At 41.8% G+C, this 18,803-nt stretch overlaps 2 protein-coding genes across 7 annotated transcripts; one reads left to right on the forward strand and one right to left on the reverse strand.

The window, feature by feature from the left end:
- Nucleotides 1-575: 575 nt before the first annotated feature.
- Nucleotides 576-11,130, reverse strand: LOC124045967 (E3 ubiquitin-protein ligase NRDP1). 2 transcript variants are annotated; one of them, XM_046365829.1, is made up of 6 exons: nt 11,083-11,130; nt 4,565-4,680; nt 4,052-4,323; nt 3,484-3,619; nt 3,237-3,340; nt 576-2,965 (listed from the first exon to the last, which is right to left on the reverse strand). In XM_046365829.1, exons 2-6 carry the CDS (start codon nt 4,652-4,654, stop codon nt 2,611-2,613), a joined length of 957 nt encoding a protein of 318 aa, XP_046221785.1. In that variant the 5' UTR covers nt 4,655-4,680; nt 11,083-11,130; the 3' UTR covers nt 576-2,610. The 2 variants fall into 2 exon arrangements, with proteins under 2 accessions (XP_046221785.1, XP_046221784.1); XM_046365828.1 differs by lacking the exon at nt 11,083-11,130 and adding an exon at nt 7,321-7,639.
- Nucleotides 10,125-15,507, forward strand: LOC124045966 (zinc transporter ZIP5-like). Of its 5 annotated transcripts, none has more exons than XM_046365823.1 (12): nt 10,578-10,727; nt 10,867-10,932; nt 11,124-11,324; nt 11,615-11,877; nt 12,046-12,235; nt 12,462-12,639; nt 12,849-13,018; nt 13,177-13,305; nt 13,574-13,649; nt 13,757-13,993; nt 14,180-14,370; nt 14,623-15,507. In XM_046365823.1, the coding sequence occupies exons 1-12, from the start codon at nt 10,677-10,679 to the stop codon at nt 14,770-14,772; spliced, it is 1,902 nt and encodes a 633-aa protein (XP_046221779.1). In that variant the 5' UTR covers nt 10,578-10,676; the 3' UTR covers nt 14,773-15,507. The 5 variants fall into 5 exon arrangements, with proteins under 5 accessions (XP_046221780.1, XP_046221779.1, XP_046221781.1 ...); XM_046365827.1 differs by having other exon boundaries at nt 10,653-10,727; nt 10,867-10,921; XM_046365824.1 differs by lacking the exons at nt 10,578-10,727; nt 10,867-10,932 and adding an exon at nt 10,125-10,226.
- Nucleotides 15,508-18,803: the final 3,296 nt, after the last annotated feature.

Here is an 18,803-nt window from a genome sequence, read left to right on the forward strand (position 1 = left end):
GAAGATGTTCCCCAATGCTGGAAGAGGGGCCTGAGATAAACAATTTGGGAACCCCTGCATTAGATATTTATTTTGATTTTGATTTAACCTTTATTCAACTAGGCAAGTCAGTTAAAAATAAATTCTTATTTACAACAATGGCCTACCCCGCCAAACCCGGACGACACTTGGCCAATTGTGTGCCGCCCTATGGGACTCCCAATCACAGCCGGATGTGATTCAGCCTGGATCATTGAACACCAAATAATGAATCAGAGGATTTTCAGGCACAATAACAAAAACATGCCATTTGGCAAAGCACATGGCATTCCATCCATTCACAACAAAGGGAAGGATTTAAAAGGAAAGTCCTCAAAAGAGAGTATGGGCTGCTGGCCAGAGCTCAGCGGACACTGCTGCTGTAGACATACTGTACACAATGACTGTACTGACCATGTGGGTGTTTGTGTGGGTAGACAGACAGACTGCTGCTTAGACCCCTAATGATCAGAAACCATGACGTATGGAGGAGGCCCTGCTTGTAAATAGGGGTGACTTGATACTGTAAGAAAATAGCCATACAACAGTACCATGAGTATCATCACAATTGCAATTTTATTTTTGTCTCTACACCCAACCGCACAAAAGAGAAAATGTCACAAAACAGAAAAAAATGACAGAATGACAGGAACAAAAGATAGAATACAGAACAAAAGATTCACAATCCAAATTGATCTTCATTTAATTGGCGTGTTTGTACATTATGGTTACACAAAGTAACATGAGGTTAATTTCCAAATGTTTGTCAGTGGTGTAAAGTAACGAAGTAAAATACTTGGAAGTACTACTCAAGTTGTTTTTTGGTGTATATGTACTTAACTATTTATATTTTGGACAACTTTTACTCCACTACATTTCTGAAGAAAATATGTACTTTATACTCTCATACATTTTCCCTGACACCCAAAAGTACGCTCTACATTTTGAATGCTGAGGCAGGACATAAAAATGGTGTAATTAATACACCTATCAATATAACGAGCTGTCATTCCTACTACTTCTGATCTGGCGGACTCACCAAACACAAATATTGCGTTTGCAAATGACGTATGAGTGTTGGTGTGCACCTGGCTGTCCGTAAATAATCAAATAAAATAAAGAAAATAGTGCCATCTGGTTTGCATAAATAATACAAGGAATTTGATGTATAGCATTTACATTTACTCAAGTATGAAAATTGAGTACTTTTCCCACCATTGATGTTTTTTTTCTACTCCATGTCTTTAGATCAAGTCCCTTTTTGTTTGTTATTTTAGTTTCATTCAGTTATTAAAAGCCTTTAGAGAAAAGTTTGGTAAAATAAAAATAAATAAAAAAAGCTTCAATCTTGATTGAAATAAAACAGATTAGGCTACACAATGTTACACCCCAAATGTTTAATGTCAGTTGGACCCAACTTGATGTTGACTATGTACAACAGAAGCAAAAGGACTTAAGCTTAATTGTATTTACATAACACGAAAACATCTTCAAGCATATTCTTCCAAATAAATAAATAAACTGCATGGCACAAAAAAAATATGCTAAACATCATGACATGTTCACAAAAAAACAATGCTGGAGTGAGCAAAACATGTCCAAAGCTAGCATCCTGAAACACATGGCCAATGTTTATACAGATAGTCCAATTCTGATCTTTTTTCACAAATTTGACCAATCAGATCAGCTCTGAAAATGATCTGATGTGAAAAGATCTGATTGGCCAAAAGACCAATTAGTGGGAAAATAAATCAGAATTGTGCTTCCTGTGTGAACGCAGATGGAAACCGACAAAAATTACATTGTCTAATTATTGTATAAGAAGAATAGCTAGAGTGTATATTTTTTCAATATAATATTTGTATTTACATCATTTTTTATACTCATTTATTTACACTACAGAAGGCGTAGGATGGGGGAATCTAGAGAAACTTAGATCAGACAAAGCTTTTAATAGCACATTATGTGACTCTTGTAAACATTCCATCTTAGAATATCCTGGTTATTATCAGTTGTTATTTTAAGAGGTGTATTTTTGGAAATGTCCTTTTAAGGCAAAGATATTACGCTCATATGTAAGTAATACTCTTTTTCTGGTCATTTTAGGATCCTTTCAGATCTTCCATTCTGCTTAACCCCCACCCCTTTTCACATTCATCTTTCAAGCGACAAACAATTACATAACAACTGTGAAATTGAAGAAGGAAAAAAAAGATGTCTGCCACTCTGGTATGCTCCCATGATGATTTAGTCAGACGCAAAAAAAGACAACGTTTCGATCTGAGTTGGATCTTCGTGGATCAAAACATTGTCTTTCTTTAGGGTCTGATTACATCACCATGGGAGCATACCATTTCTTTTTTATTTTTGATACGTTCATCTGTCCTGCACCTGATAAGTATGTATTTTTATATTTTTTCCATCGAGAAATAGACCCATAATTTGTATGATTTTAGAGAGGAGTATTTTTTATATTTTTTAAGAGGAATAAATCCCTGACATAAATGTCTGCACTCCTCTCTGCCAAACTATACGAGACATTCTCCTAATGTTGGCTAGTTTCTTATAAAATCTCCTTCCCTCCTTGCGTTCTTATAAGATCTCCTCCACCCCATGGGCAAAGATCATGACCAGGCCAGGCTCTAGGATCATGTCCTCTCCCATGTGTTGATTCTCACAGGCCATCAAGACCACCGCCTGTTTCCCAGGGATCCGCTTGGCAACGTAGTTCTCGTAGTAACGCCGGTTCATCTGCCGCGTCTCCAGTGTGGCCAGGCCCTGCGGCCAGTTGCGCTCGTGGGCATTCTCAATCAGATCATTAACGATGGACAGAGGACAACCGCTGTCGATGAGTGAACGCTTGATGACCGCCTGGAGAACTGCGTCTGGTGTGGAGATCATCCCACCCCAGCGTGTCACCCGCGCAGGTTGGAGGGAATTTACCCATCTGTTGGGCAGGAAAGGAACAGGTGAGATGGGGAAATAGAGATTTTGTTTTATAGCTCTAAAGAACTTTGTGACAATACTGCGGATGTAAAAAAAGGGATTTATTAAATTTGATGAAGTTCAGGGTGATTTAAGTGGTTGTACACATTGATAATTTAAACAAACAATATCCAAAACCAAGTAAATAGATGACGCTTGCTGAAATAAAATGCTGAAACTATGTAAAAATATCCTAAAAGGACAGTGCCAGGGGAACAGGAGAGTAAACTCACTCCAGGATCTCGTTGTACTCAATGCTCTCCTCCAGGTTCTGCATGTTGGGGTTGGCGCTGCGTATTGCTCTCATGTAGGCTTTTAGCAGCTGGATGTCCCGTTTCTAACAGAGAAAGACACAGACACATTATCTTCCTGACCTTTGAGGAACAGAGCACTAATGGATTTTTATGAATTACGCATTTGCATATGTTTGTACGCTGTGTGTGTGTGTGTGTGTGTGTGTGTGCGTGCGTGTCGGTTTACTTGTTCCCCCAGCTGATGCTTGTGCTCTACAGCATTCTTCTCCAGTTCAGAGATCTTGGTCTGCTGCTGCTGTACCACGCCACGTAAGTGCTTGATGCAGTTGTGGTTGCACATCTCATCCTTTGGCATCTCTAACCTGTAGAGAAATTGTGACATTATGAAATTAAAGCCACTAGATCACTCAATTTGTATTTTATTTAACCTTTATTTAACTAGGCAAGTTAAGAACAAATTATTATTTACAATAACGGCCTACCCCGAACAAACCCTAACCTGGATGACACTTGGCCAATTGTGAGCTGCCCTATGGGACTCCCAATCACGGCCGGTTGTGATACAGCCTGGAATCGAACCAGGGTCTGTAGTGACACCTCTAGCACTGAGATGCAGTGCCTAAGACCGCTGTGTCACTCGGGAGCCCCCACTCTAGAGACCACTACAAGACTAGATACGGTCACATTCTGCAGTGGTGGTGCGGCATGCCCAGGAACTCAAAAGTCATAGCCATGTTTTTCATTCTGGCCGGTCTGTTCTACTCTGCTGTGTAATGTGCTCTAAGGTGACTCACCCACAGCCCTCCTCACAGTTGATGGGCCTTTTGGGGTTGTGCTCACAGTCCTTCAGGTGAGACTGAAGTTGATCTAGCCGCAGTGTGGCTGTGCAGCCGAAGCCAGCATTGTCACAAGCAATCTGGAGTTTGGAGAGCATGTTGCGCATGATGCGGGGCACGGGCCGGAGGTGAGCCAGTGTCACCACCGTGCGGTCCACAGGACAGATCTGCTGTTGATTGAACCACTGGGTGATACAGGCATTGCAGAAGGCATGCTCACAGTGTGGGGCCTACATGTGAGAGAAAATAATGAGAGGAGATGGAGAAGGGTAAAAAGGTAGGGGGAAATAAGTATGTTTTGTAATAAAAATAATAATTACATCAGTAGGTCTTTATCCCAGAAATAGGTGACTAGCTGAGAGGAAAGTTCAATTTTTTTGTAATAAAAATAATAATTCAATTGATAAAAGGAATGAACAATTCCTTGCACGTCCTGGCTGAGAAGGGAAGAGGGAAATGTAGGGCACTAACCTGCACTGGCTCCTCCAGTACCATGCTGCAGATGGGACACAGCAAGTCTTCATCCACCTCCCCTTGGAACCTGGTGACGTCATACCCCATGGCACATCACTGAGACACACACGTTTCTGCAGAATACAAGCCTGGTAGGTGAGTCACTGCCTGAAGAAAATCCATTTCACAATGCAAACCTGTCTAGAAGACTGTTTATGGCATATCTGCAAAAGCAATGCAGCAAAACGAACATACCCCATCCTGTGCAATGAACATAACTTCAAGCCTTGTTTTGTTGTTACCGTATTTTTAGCATCGTAAACAACCTCAGCTATATCCTCATGCTAAACAATGTCGAGTGGCTCAAATCAGTAGCTTGAGAGAACTAGTGAGAAAAGCAGTGCCATCACTCACAAATGGCCCTCATTTCTCCCATTCAGCAGGACTGTCAAAGGTCACATGGAGTGGCTTTGATGAGACATTGTATTGGGAGACATACACAATCAGACACATAGGCCTAACTTTCTAGGCATTTACTTAGAAATTATATCATGGTAATGACACAGAACTTAAACCAAAGGCAGTACCGTATGGTTTGAAACTCCGCAATTACTATCCTTGGGGCTGCAGCCAGGGTGGGAAATTAACTTTATGGTCCACCAGCCACTGTGGCAGGTAGATATTTTATTTTTAAAACAGCCACTCAGATTTTTTTTTACCTGTCAAAACATTGTTTTCACTATAACTACACCAAAAATCACCACAGAAAGAAATGGATGAGCATGCTTTCTATCATTTCTAAAACAAGAAATGTATTACTAATAAGAAATAATGGGATACATTTCTTAAATTTCATTACATTTGTGACCTGTGTTTTAACCAATGTACGTTAAAATAAACTATTTAGTATTACAATCTAAATGTACCTTTAATCCATCTGTCTGCATATTTCAAGATATGGCATATGAGTGTGCAGTGAGACATGGGTCGAACAATACTTTTCTTGTCAATTATCTTGAAAAAAACATGCACTTAAAAAATGGAAATCAACCAGTCCTCCATCTTTAATACAATGGAAATGTCAAATGCTTATTATCTAAATGTTGAAAGTGCGTGGGTAATAAGAGAGAAAAAACAAAATGGTGCGGTTTGAGGCCATGTGGTGGAGAATGATGCAGGCACTGGATATGGGGGTGTGAGCATGGGGATCTGGGCAGGAGTTATGTTGTGGATGTTTGTGTGCGTCTGTCTGTGGAGATATATATATATATATATTTTTTTTAAATCTCTAACAGTTCTTCCAATGAACATCAAGAATCAACAAAGTGCCTGCCCTGCCACAAACAGCTGAGTGATACAACTTATTTATTATGATTGTTCAGGGCTCTATGCTGACATTTATTTGATTAAAGTACATGATGTGCTCCTATGTAAACATATAGAAGAAGCACACATAAATCTAGGAGCGCAATCAAAGTATTTGAACGTTTTAATGACTAAATGTCCATGTATAACAGTTTTTTGGGAGTTATCTATGCTCAATCATTAGGTGAGATTTGCTCCAGGGTGGCGCAGTGGTCTAATAAGGCCCTGCATCTCAGTGCAAGAGGAGCCACTACAGTCCCTGGTTCGACTCCAGGCTGTATCACATCCAGCCCGTGATTGGGAGTTCCATAGGGCTGCGCAATTGGCACAGCGTTGTCCGGATTTGGCCGTCATTGTCAATAAGAATTTCTTATCAGCTGACTTGCCTAGTTAAATAAAAGGTTTAAAAAGACAAAACATTTTAGCTAACCCTTTAAGGGACGGACCGTTACCGTGGTAACTTCAGCACTCGCTTGTCTGTGACGGACAAAAAAAATCACCAACTGCGATGTCTTCCTGGCAGCAAACTCAAAGTAACATTGAAAAACAACCTAACATGAACAAAACGATGTAACTGGCCAAGAAACACGAGGACAGTGTCACACTTTAGTACTATTTCTTGTCAAAACGACCCATTTCTACATGTGGGTTTTGGAGTAAAAACACTTCCCAAATACTCAGTGTGACGTGGCCGGTGAAATAGACATTCTTACCCCGCGAATGACTAAATCTGCCCGCATTTGGCGGGTGTTAATTTCCAACCTTGGTTGCAGCTGCAGCATACAGAGGATGAAGAGACGGGGCATTAAATAGTTTGATCTGACTAGGGCCTGTTTTCTGGGTGGTGACTAAGAGCCTGCTGATTAACACAATAGTGTAATCACAACTCGCTACCATAGATGATAGACTAGCCTAAACAATCAAATGGAGAACGTCTCTGCTTTAAAACCTTGCTGCCTATACTCCCATATTTGTTGTCCCACTCACAGCTGACTTGTGACACATTTTCAGTATGGCAGGCAGCAACACTACACAGAAGACTGGGAGGGATGGTTAAATAAGATATCTTAGCTGAAATTATAGGACATTTTTCAGACTGTGGCTTTAATGAAATGCAATAGCTAGCTAGCGGTCTAACAGTTAGACCGGCAGCTTATAAATGTGAGTTATACTAACGTTCGTTAGCAAGCTGCCACCAAAGAGAGTCAACGTTAGTTTAGAAAATAAGTAAAGCCAACTAGCTAGATAGGTTGATCTAGTGATGGCTAGCCTAGCTATCACTACATCTGACTAGCTTGCTAGGCCAACTGTTGGCTATATCAGCACGCTCTTGTTGACTTGCTAATGTTATCTTACTATAACCATTTTTTTTTCAAATAAAATATTCTGTTATCGGCATAAACACTTACGTCCTTGAAGAGCAAGCAAAATGATTGCGACAATTTCCGTAATTTCAGACCTCTGCTGACTGCTAGCTAGCCTCCAGCCACATCAGCTAGCCTAAGTAGGTTGTTGCTGGTTTGGCAAGCAAGCCACTCCGCCTCCTCAACCCGACAGGGGGGCGTCGGAGATGATTGAAATCAAATTATATTAAAAACAATGTAAGAAAAATAATTGTATACAAAAAAATTCTGTAGATATTATTGAAAATAAAAACAAGGCAACAGTGAACATGTCTTCCCCCACGAATGATGCAGCGCCCCCCCTTGAGCCAAGTGAAATATCGCGTGTGACTAACACATTTCAGTTAATTACTATATAGCTCCGGACTTGGGCCAATCATTTTAATTTTGTATATTGGGGATTGCAATGGCAAGACGCATCACTCATCCATGTGTCTTCCAAATCAGGCCAGTGCTGTCTTAAATATCGCGTGTGACTAACACACAAACGAATGGGGGTGGAGAACGATCCACAGTCTCCGATTTCACTATTATGACTAAATCTGGTTTGTAATTCAACGTGGGTCATTGGATGTGGGCCCTTCGGGGCCTCCTGCTTCCTGTGGAAGTGGCTGACTCCTAAGGTCCCTTGCAAGACTACCTATTTGGGGCACTGTCCTCTGTGTTCTCTTTTTTTGTGGGAAGGTGACTGCCTCTTGTCAGGCCTGGGTCTAGACCACCATCATATTTTGGCTCCCATGGGCCGTAGATGAACCAGCAAAGACGGTGTGCTGGCTCTGGGGTTCAAGACAGAATTCTCCTCTTTGGACTTTTCTGACTATCATCGTCCGACTCATAATCTATTATCCCATTAGGCCTACTCATCCCTGTCTTTCATTAAGAGATTTTACTATTTACCTGTAATGTATTCTTCAACATTTTAAGTGATAACGACTTGCATACAGTAGGCCTATCACCAGAAAGGTTGAGAGAATTACACTATTCTTTTTGGGAAAATTCAATCAACTCAACACTTGTCAAATCAAATCCCATTTTACTTGTCACATGCGTCGTAAACAACAGACATGGACTAACAGTGAAATGCTTACTTACAGGCCCATCCCAAAACAATGCAGAGAGGAATAAAAAATAGAAATAATAGCAAAGTAAAACACGTAAAAGTAATGATAGATACACAATGAGTAACGATGACTTGGCTATATACAAGGGGTACCAGTACTGAGTCTATGTGCAAGGGTACAAGTTAATTGAAGTAGATATGTACATATAACTAGGAATAAAGTGACAGATATTTAAATAGTGACATACGCTGCTGCTACTGTTTACTAACTATTTAGCAGTTGTATGGCTTGGGGGTAGAAGCTGTTCAGGGTCCTGTTGGTTCCAGACTTGGTGCATGGCTACCGCTTGCCCTGCGGTAGCAGAGAGAACAGTATATGAAAGGAGGACCAAGGCACTCTTCATATAATTAATTAAAATGCCTTTATTAGTATGGCATGTTCAATAGAAACAACGTTTTTTTTAAACCGACGCGTTTCGGCTGCATGGCCTCCGTCAGGGAGTACGAAAAAAAAGGAATACAAAGTCCTCTTTGTATTCCTTAAAAAATAAAAAAAAAAAAACTTCCTGACGAAGGCCATGCAGCCGAAATGCATCGGTAAAAAAAAACTGTTTCTATTGAACATGCCATACTAATAAAGGCATTTAAATTAATTATATGAAGAGTGCCTTGGTCCTCCTTTGTTTTTGATGACCAATTTACCCCTTTTACCAAAGAGCACCTTCTATCTACCAAAATGTACTATTGTGTACCTTAGTAGCGCTTCCCTTCCTCCTCTTTCTACTAGAACAGTATATGATTTGGGTGGCTGGAGTCTTTGTCAATTTTTAGAGTCTTCATCCGATACTGCCTGGTATAGATGTCCTGGATGGCCTGGAGCTCGGCCCCAGTGATGTACTAGGCTGTCTGCACTACCCTCTGTAGTGCCTTGCACCCTCTGGATGCCAAGGAGTTGCCATACCAAGCGGTGATGCAGCCAGTCAAGATGCTCTCAATGGTGCAACTGTAGAACCTTTTGAGGATTTAAGGGTCCATGCTAAATCTTTTCAGCCTCCTAAGGGGTTAGCGGTGTTGTCTAGCCCTCTTCACAACTTTGTTGGTGTGTTTGGGCCATGATAGATCCTTAGTGATGTGGACACTGAGGAACTTAAAGCTCTCAACCGATATGAATGGGGGCGTGCTCGGGCCCTCCGTTTCCTGTAGTCCACGATCAGCTCCTTTGTTTTGCTGACGTTGAGGAAGAGGTTGTTGTCTTAGCACCACACTGCCAGGTCTCTGACCTCCTCCCTATAGGCTGTCTCATCGTCGTTGGTGATCAGGCCTACCACCGTCGGGCCCTCTGGGACATGTCCAACATCTTGAAGCACTTCATGACGACAGCCCCATCACACTTACACCGTTCATCATGAAGGTCTTCGAGATGCTGGTAATGACCACATAAAGGCCAGCATAAGAGCACACTGGACCCACTCAAATTTGCCTACCACTCCAATAGATCCACGTAAGATGCCATTTCCATTGCTATTCACATGGCCGTAACACTTCTGGACAAGAGGAACACCTATGTGAGAATGGTGTTCATTGACTACAGTTCAGCATTCAACACTATTGTTCCCTACAAGCTCAGAGCCCTGTGTCTGTATACCTCCCTCTGCAACTGGATCCAACAACACCACCTCCACACCAACTCTTAACACAGGGGTGTGTCCTCAGTCCACTGATGTACTCCCTGTTTACCCATGACTGTGTGGCGCTGCACAACACCAACTCCATCATCAAGTTAGATGACAATACCATGGTTGTAGGCCTGATAAACAACAATGACAAGTCAGCCTATAGGGAGGAGGTAAAGGTAAGTGAACTGGCTGAACAACCAAGAGTATAACTTGTTTCTGTTTTTTGTTTGTATTTTCTACCTCTGGATCATTGGTCTTAATTTTAAGGTTATGGTTGGGCATAAGGTTAGCAGTGTGGTTAAGGTCTGAGGTTAACATGCACAGGAGATCTTGTACGTTTACGATAATCAGTCAATTAACATGACCTTTATGAATTATGAAGCCTTTATGTTCTTGTTTTGAGTACATAAATACTTAAACATTGACAAAAAGTGACGGCTGATGAAGATTATCTCATAGAACAAAACGTATATGAGCTCCTAAACCTGTGTTGAACACAGACCGTCGGCGTTTATAAAACATCCATATGCTTCGGCCAACGAGACATGGCAGTTAGCCTCCGTTAGTGGCTATAAAAAGACGCCGACGCCACTCCGTTCTAGCCAGGACATGGTTATACTGAGGTTATGAACATTTCTCACGAGCCTTGGGCAATTCATCCTGCTTCATTGGAGAAGGTAGGTCAATTGCTGTTATCAATGCTTTGCGGCCTTATCTGTTTCATGACTCGGCTGTAAATGAACGAGTCGTTATAATATTAACTCAAAAAAAATAAGACTCACCCCCTACAACCAGACTCTTCAATCCTCTAAGCAGCAGGACAAGAGAATATGTATTTCGAGACTGGTGAAAGCAACAACGAACAACCTACGTGAGTTGCCTGTAAGCCCCCCCAAGAAATTTCACGTTTTGTAGGTTCGCTGACCTGTAAAATGTTTTGGCATTCAGCAACTGTAACAGTTTCTATTTTGCGGACTAAATGAGGACCAAACTGACAACGTTCATTAAGGAGTTAGAGACATTTCACGGTACCTGATTTTAATGAACTTGTCTCTTCATATTCCTTTTTGCAGTTAATCTATAGGATGTCACCTCTACTGACGCTCGCCGTGGGACTATTTTTCTGTCTGCCTCTGCTGGAGTTTGGGGCAGGGGCGAGACTTTCTCTCAGTGGCACAATGAAAACACCATGGAATATGACAGACAGGATATCAAATGGTAGCCGACAAGAGGGATCAACATCTGAACATTTAGATGAGGCTTTTGAAGAGCAGGTGAGACTATTGTGGAAGACAGGCTATACCAGTTTGTATTGTCTCCAGGCCTCTGAAATATCTGAATTTGGCCTCAATAGATCAGTACTACGTAATTTAGAGTTGATATGGTCACAAGTTAACCTTTGAGACACTGCTGTCAACAACACTAAATCTATTTTGTGCGTTGTTAAAAATGGCCTACTCTAATAGTTTAACAATGCCAGTATTTTACCACGGATGATTATTGCTCTTTCTGATCCATTCAGCTGTCCATTTACTCTTGTAAAATACCTGTCTTTTTTCCCCAGGTCTTCTACTTGCAGCGTCTGTTCCATCAGTATGGAGACAATGGGACCCTGACCTATAAGGGCCTGCAGAAGTTACTGGGCAGCCTGGGACTAGGGCAGGTCAGTGTGTTGGAGATCAGCCACCGAGGGTCGAGGCACAACCATAACACTCTGACACAACCTCACCCTCCTCAAACACAATCTCATGACCATGACGATCAGGAAACCGACACCCTCGGTCCCAGTAGGCCTATTCAACCACCCCCCTCTGCAAACGCAGCCAGGTGAGAAACTGATATTACAACTGATTTGATCCCATGATTGTTAGAGATATCGAGCCACTTTTGAAGTACAGAAGTTTAGCATTTGTGCTCATCCGGTTATGAGTAGTTAGTTACGCAATGACACCTGAATAAACTGTGCAGCTTCTTCTTCTCAACCCCCTCTGAAAGAACCCCACAGCCTGGGATATCGGGGTCTGCTGGATCTAGGTATAAAGAGGGCACCGCATTATCCTCTGATCATGGGATTAAGGAAGAGGTCCTTCCGTGGTCATCCCCTATTGCACACTCTATTCCTGTCCAAGGAATGTTTAACTCCCTCGTGTCAAATCACCCCACTCAGAGGCATCTTCACGGGAACGTGAGTAGTCAATAAAAGACAATTGATCTGGTTAATGTTTTGTGCCAAATGCACAAAGTTCACAACTAAATTCTGCTTACTGTTCTTGGCTAAATGTTATCCCCCTCAGGTTTTTATTTGACATGGTTATTTAAAGGGAGTTAATGAGAAAATCCGCTATCAAAACAATCCCCTTACATAAACAGTTTCTGTGAACATTGAATACTTTTAACCCTTTCCTTTTCAGTGTCTGAACGTTACTCAGCTCTTGTGGAATTTCGGTCTGGGAAAGGCAACCCACATCACTCCTGCCCACTTCACCCTCCTGTGTCCAGCCCTGCTGTACCAGATTGAAAGTGGTGTTTGTCTACGCCACCCAGAGACTGATGGGGCGGAGTCAGAAAGGAGTGTGACTTTCCTCAAAGGTGCATTTATGAAACTAGATAACTATGAGAGGGAATGATTTATTGATATAGGATGTTTTAAAAAGTAATGTAGCCTTTTACAACTTGGAGCATAACTTAACAGTTAGGATACACTAAGACTTAACATAACCCTGGAAACTACAATACCCTATTGTTTAAGCAGAATGAATACAACATCAAAATTAATATAATTTTTTTTTCCTTCGCAGCTTTGGGATGGAGCTCCTTAGCTCTGGGTGTGATCAGCCTGCCGTCTCTGCTGTCTTTGAGCCTGGTTCCCCTTCTGCCCCCTGCCCGCTTACGCTGCTTCCTCTGTCCAATGACAGCCTTGGCTGTGGGGACGCTGTGTGGCGATGCCCTGCTGCATCTCCTGCCTCACGTAAACACCCTACCAAACTGTCAAACACTACATACATACCAGTGCTACTGTCTCTGTTTAGTCATGGAGGGTTAAGTTGTCAAATCTAGTAGTAAATAGAAGTTTAAAATGAAATGTGTTGAATGACAACCATGTCTTGTTTTATCTGTGTCCTGCAGACTAAGACTGGGCCACTCTCAAGCCACTCTGAAGAACAGGACTCCATACTGAAAGGCCTTTGTGTGCTGGGAGGGTGCTACCTCCTCTTCATCTTCGAGAGCCTTCTAGGACTGAGGACCCATTATAAGGTTAGCTGGATTTAGAGAATAACAGGAAGAGTTTGAAGTTGTGCCACTGTTTTATGATACACTGTGCATAGTAGTCATTGGGAGATTCTCAATTGCAGACTCCTTGCGTCCTCCTTGCCTCCTCAAAATCCATTGGATGAGAAAGCCCGAGGTCCCGCCCCTCTGACCATCTCCTCCAATGGGTTTTGAGGCAGCGAGAGAGAGGACGCGAGGTGTATGCAATTGAGATTTCACATGGAATGTTTAAATTGTTTGTTTTTGTCATCAGAAAGTTAAGAGGAAGCGGAAGCAGCAGAACACCACTCTAAATCCTGACCCAGAGAGGGAGCTTACTGCTCTGCAGAGTGAGTTGGAATGTAATACTTATGTAACTTGAGAGCATTTATGTCCGTATTGGCAGAGTTGAACCGTTGCATTGTAAAACATCTTTCTCATCCCTCCCGTTCTTCAGGCCCCACTGTTCTTGAGCAGACATATTCCACTGAGCAGCATAGTCATGGTCATTCACACAGCCCGCCTGGCCAGGAGCAGGTTGGGATGGGAAGCTTGGTGTGGATGGTGGTTATGGGAGATGGGGTACACAACCTTACTGATGGACTGGCCATTGGTGCTGCATTCTCTCAGAGTCTGGCTGGAGGTCTCAGCACCACCATAGCTGTGTTCTGCCATGAGCTTCCTCACGAGCTAGGTAGGTAAACACGAACATCTCACCTTTTTGTGAGGTGCATGTAAAAACAGAGATGGGTGCAACACATACAAGCATTGCACATCGACATGCCCTTCAAAAGTTTAAGCCTGGTACTATAACGTTTCAGGTAGACCTTTGTAATGAGTATGAGACTATCAAATTGATACATTGTGTTTATCTTTGCAGGTGACCTGGCAGTGCTGATGGGAGCAGGGTGGCCTGTTCGTAGACTGGTTATCTTCAGTGCTGTATCAGCCATACTGGGTTTTGTAGGCTTGCTAATTGGCTCTGTCCTGGGCCACCAGTCAGCCCACATTTCCCCCTGGATCCTCACCCTCACCGCTGGGGTCTTCCTCTATGTGGCCCTCGCTGACATGGTGAGTCACTACGGTGGAAGGAGTTCCACACCCGTTTCACATTATCGGGGCAACATGAACCGCACTGTGCTGGGTCGGATATTTCCTTTTCACATAGTCCTTTCCAGCATGGTTCCAGCAATTATAGTGGCTGCGTAACCAGGCCAGCACAGTTCGGCTTAGTGTGAAAAGGCATTTTACAGACAACTGTGTATTTAATTTGGTCAGTTTAATAATGCTGCATTTGTCATATTTTATCCTCTTGCTCAATAGTTGCCTGAGATGCTTCATGGTGATCCTGGCCCGATGGGTCCCTGGACTCGCTTCCTGCTACAGAACCTAGGCTTGTTGGCAGGGGGCGCAATCATGTTGTGTATCGCTCTGTTTGAGGACCATATTGCCTTCAACCTGGGTGACGTCTAATTCAATGAAGGATATGAGTGGATCAGATTCTAAACCACTGGATTGGTTACTCTTTCAACTGAAGTGCAATTGGCCAATACCAAATGACTTCTTATCAGAGTAGACTTTGGTCCAGGAGGTAATTTGCATTACTAAAGGCTTGAAAAACATGATTTTAAGATGACATCAAGTACCAGCTTCGCTTTAAAGCACTCTGGATGCGTTTACACCGGCAGCCAATTCTGATCTTTTGCCCAATTATTGGGGAAAACGCATTTTACATTTAGCAGACGCTCTTATCTAGTGTGACTTACAGTATTGAGTGGATACATTTCTTGTCCCACGTGAGAATCGAACCCACAACCCTGGCGTTGCAAGCGCCATACTCTACCAATTGAACCACACAGGACGACACAGTTTGATGGTTAGTGTGAACACGTGGAAATCAGCCTTGCAGGACCAATGACCAAGAGAATGACCCTACACTGATTTTGCTTGCTTAAATGTTATGAACCTGAGGATTTTTTTTTCCTTCCTAAAAATGTACTGTGCAACTTGTTTTCTACCGTTTCTATATGAACATTGATTCATTTCAATGCAAGTCTTAATCCTATTTCAGAATGATTTGCAGTGGTTGAACCACACAGGCCGGAATAGAAGAATGTGAAGTTTCAATATCCAATTAAATCTTTTTAATCTTGAATACTGTATAACCATGTCAGCAATTAAATAAAAAGGTGGCCCTTTCATATTTGGCATTGAATCCAGAGCACTTCTCTTTCCACATCTAGGATTCAAATCAGAAACACACATTGCATTGAATATTCAGCAATAGCACTTTATTTAAAACACACAACCAACCCTAAGCCACAATACTGAATGACAAAGACCAACTCGCTGCAGCAAACATTGTATAAAATAGGTTCAAATGTTTAATAAATCCTTAAATAATTTTAGCGTCAAAGACAGATTCTTCCAAAATTGTGAATTCTCTTACATTTCTAACAAATGACCATTTACATATTGTCCACACAATGGAATAACAAGGCAAAGTGCTTTCAGGATCGATTGCATTGTCAAATAAAGAAATGGCTTGAGGTTTTTGGAGGGATAGTGGGGTGAATGGGAATGTGGGGGCAGGGCAAGGGTCTGTCTGGTCAGATACCGGACCTCTCCCTGGTCCCCTGTTCACATGGAATTAAAGCAGCTATACAGAGATTATGGTGGGGAGGCAAACACCTACCAACAGTTTGGAGTGGATTAGTGTTTTTGAAGGCATACGGCTTGAGGGGAACAAAACTCACCCACGTACAGAATATAACAATGTGCATATAACCTGACTCCCCCATGACAACCTGTGAAAAATATATTATGATAGTACCAAACCAGCTGTACGCAATAACTAACCCAACAAAACATTCACATTCCAGGAAGCTGTAAACTCTAACAGATGTAGAGCACATGAAAACATTTGTACATCGATTCAAGACAAACAGAAAATGCCAATGTACTCATTCATGTAATTCATCCCAAAAACAAGGGGTTTTGCTATGCAAGGAGCACATCAGTCAAAATGTATGTCTAGCGTGGGTAGAAGACATGAGTCATAACACAGTCTGGCTTCACATCCCAGTGCTATTTTCTAATATGTTTTTCATAAATAATTTCATGTTGAACACACAATCATACATACAATCAAGCACACTTCATGTTGAATTATAATCGTTCATGGTAAAATTCTAAGGTTCTCATAGGCTACTGTGTATTTGTTTGTCAAAACAGGTGGAGATTAACTCAAAGCTGCAATTTAGAGGTAGGAAAAAATGCTTCTACTGAAAACCGCAAGAAATGCCAAACAAGTTTATTTCCATGAATACCATTATATGTACCAACCTTATAGAATTTGTAGTAAGTGAGAGGCGTGTTTATATTCCTTGACTGGCTATGTTTGAATTCATTAATTTGGAAATGGAGCTACATCATTGGTCCTGGTATCATTGCCATCACAGGTCTAGAGCACATGCTGGTGATGGCATTTTCTTCTTACAGTAGAATAGTATTTGAAGGTTTGTAAATGAGGTAATTAAGAGTTAAAATAGGGAATGGTTCCTTCCGCTGGGGGAAAAAGAATACAGAAACCTGTAGGTCGGTCAAAGAGACGACCATTCACCAGCAGAGAAGTTTGCTGTTGGGTAACAAGTTTTAAAGCTTGCAGAAACTATTGAAAGTTTGGCGGACAAACCAAATCTCTTTTTAAAAAGGTGCATTGAGAAACCATTCGATTAAAACTAATCATGTGCCCTAAATCAGACTACTCCCCCTCTCCTGGCATGGGGTCCACTCCATAGTATTTACAACAGATAAGACACTGAGTAAAAACAGGCAACTAACCCTTAGGTCGGTCTTTATCAGTTCACATTCAGTTAGGGTGCTGCAGAACAAATAAAGAAACAGCAGAAGGACCAACAAATATCACAGGATATACCCAATGAATACATCCTTTCCCCATGTATTGCTCAGGGAGCACATAGGCCATGGAGTACCTCCAACTGATTGTGTCCCAAATCACTGTGCTCTCGGAGAATCCCCATTATGGAGATATACTCCAGAGGTAATCTGACCACAGACTTCATCGTGGGTGAAGTATAACCTGCTTGTACAGCAAATTACTCTGCTGTAATTGCTAAAGTAGTTTTAGAACATTTCCTACCTCTGCTGATTTAAAAGGGGAATTTCAAGGGGAACAAGCAATATCGTACGGGCTCCCAGCATAGTACATGTCAAAAGGGTGTGTCAAAGGGTCTCCAACATGTCAAAAAGGTGTATACAGTAGGTATACACGTCCTACCCTAGGCACTGAGCTGATCTTACGATACTGGTACACTTTATTCGCTACCTTTTCATTTCCATTGTCGTCGATATGTCCAATTTAGACAGGCCTGCCTACTTACATTAAGGGAGACCTGCCATTCACCACCTCAACATTATACTTGTGCAGTTCAGGAAATTGTCTCAAATTTCTTAAGCTGTTCTGATCTTCACTGTACAAGTTCATCACACAAACTGAGCAAGTAGTAAGATTGTGAAAGACGCACACCCCCTTTTAGTGAGGGTGAGATGAATTAGGGGGGAGTCTCTCTTAATGTTTCTTCTGAAAACAAGGTATTTCAGCATTTCTTTAAACCACTTAAATTTACTTCCCCCAAAAAACATTTAATTTGATACGGAGTACGACGCATACGTACACACCTACACACGCAAGCAAAACATTTCAGATTCAAGGAGATTCCCTCCATAAAACGCCATCCATCTGCAAGAACAAAAAACACACACGGTTGATCAACAGGTCAAATCATCTTGTACATGGTCTCCCTTACGAGCAAGCAGCTTTGATACTTGAATATCAAAATCACACAGTCCTAAGAATGCAATTCCATATTCTAGACTCTAACAAGTGCCACTTCTCTGGACGCAAAGCAGCGTGGAAAGGTTCCAATCCTACTGCCAACCACAGAAAGTCCATTTTGTTTTTGGCCTTAAACACAGGACATGTTCTTTTACTTGAGGAAGGAAATGATAAATAAGGTTTATTGCACTCGTCTTTTTCAACAATAAAAAAAAAGAAAAAAAAAAGAGGCAAGCTTAAAGAGGACGATCTACCTCGCCCTCATGCTAATATCTGACAACGCATGTTATATTACAGCACAGTCACACTATCAACGCTACTAAGAAACCCCTACTTTCAATCAGTCTAATACAAAAACACTCCAAACAGTTACAACCAACACATTATCATTACTACTGTACCCCAATAGGATTTTCACAACTTGATCTATTCTCTACAGCTAGCGAGTTTAATTAAATACATACAACTGAAACAATCTGAATTGATATGCTCAGACCTCAGGAGAAACTACATTTACAGTACTGGTACCGACCATCCAATCTCATGCTTCCCTCGTCTCCATGACCACCTTTCTTGGCTCTAACCGCCACAGCATTGAGAGCCATCCTTGAGATGACATTAAAGAATAAAAATGGTTCCATCTTTG

This window comes from Oncorhynchus gorbuscha, linkage group LG10 (assembly GCF_021184085.1).
Source record: "Oncorhynchus gorbuscha isolate QuinsamMale2020 ecotype Even-year linkage group LG10, OgorEven_v1.0, whole genome shotgun sequence".
Taxonomy (NCBI): Eukaryota; Metazoa; Chordata; class Actinopteri; order Salmoniformes; family Salmonidae; genus Oncorhynchus; species Oncorhynchus gorbuscha.

Excerpts from the sequence above, each read along its gene's own strand:
- LOC124045967 (XM_046365829.1), bottom strand. The coding sequence starts at position 4,654 with ATGGGGTATGACGTCACCAGGTTCCAAGGGGAGGTGGATGAAGACTTG. Across the intron at positions 4,324-4,564 it reads TACTGGAGGAGCCAGTGCAG|GCCCCACACTGTGAGCATGC; the intron begins GTTAGTGCCCTA and ends TCTCACATGTAG. Across the intron at positions 3,620-4,051 it reads AACTGTGAGGAGGGCTGTGG|GTTAGAGATGCCAAAGGATG; the intron begins GTGAGTCACCTT and ends ATTTCTCTACAG.
- LOC124045966 (XM_046365823.1), top strand. The coding sequence starts at position 10,677 with ATGAACATTTCTCACGAGCCTTGGGCAATTCATCCTGCTTCATTGGAG. Across the intron at positions 11,878-12,045 it reads CCCTCTGCAAACGCAGCCAG|AACCCCACAGCCTGGGATAT; the intron begins GTGAGAAACTGA and ends CCCCTCTGAAAG. Across the intron at positions 13,019-13,176 it reads TGCTGCATCTCCTGCCTCAC|ACTAAGACTGGGCCACTCTC; the intron begins GTAAACACCCTA and ends TGTGTCCTGCAG.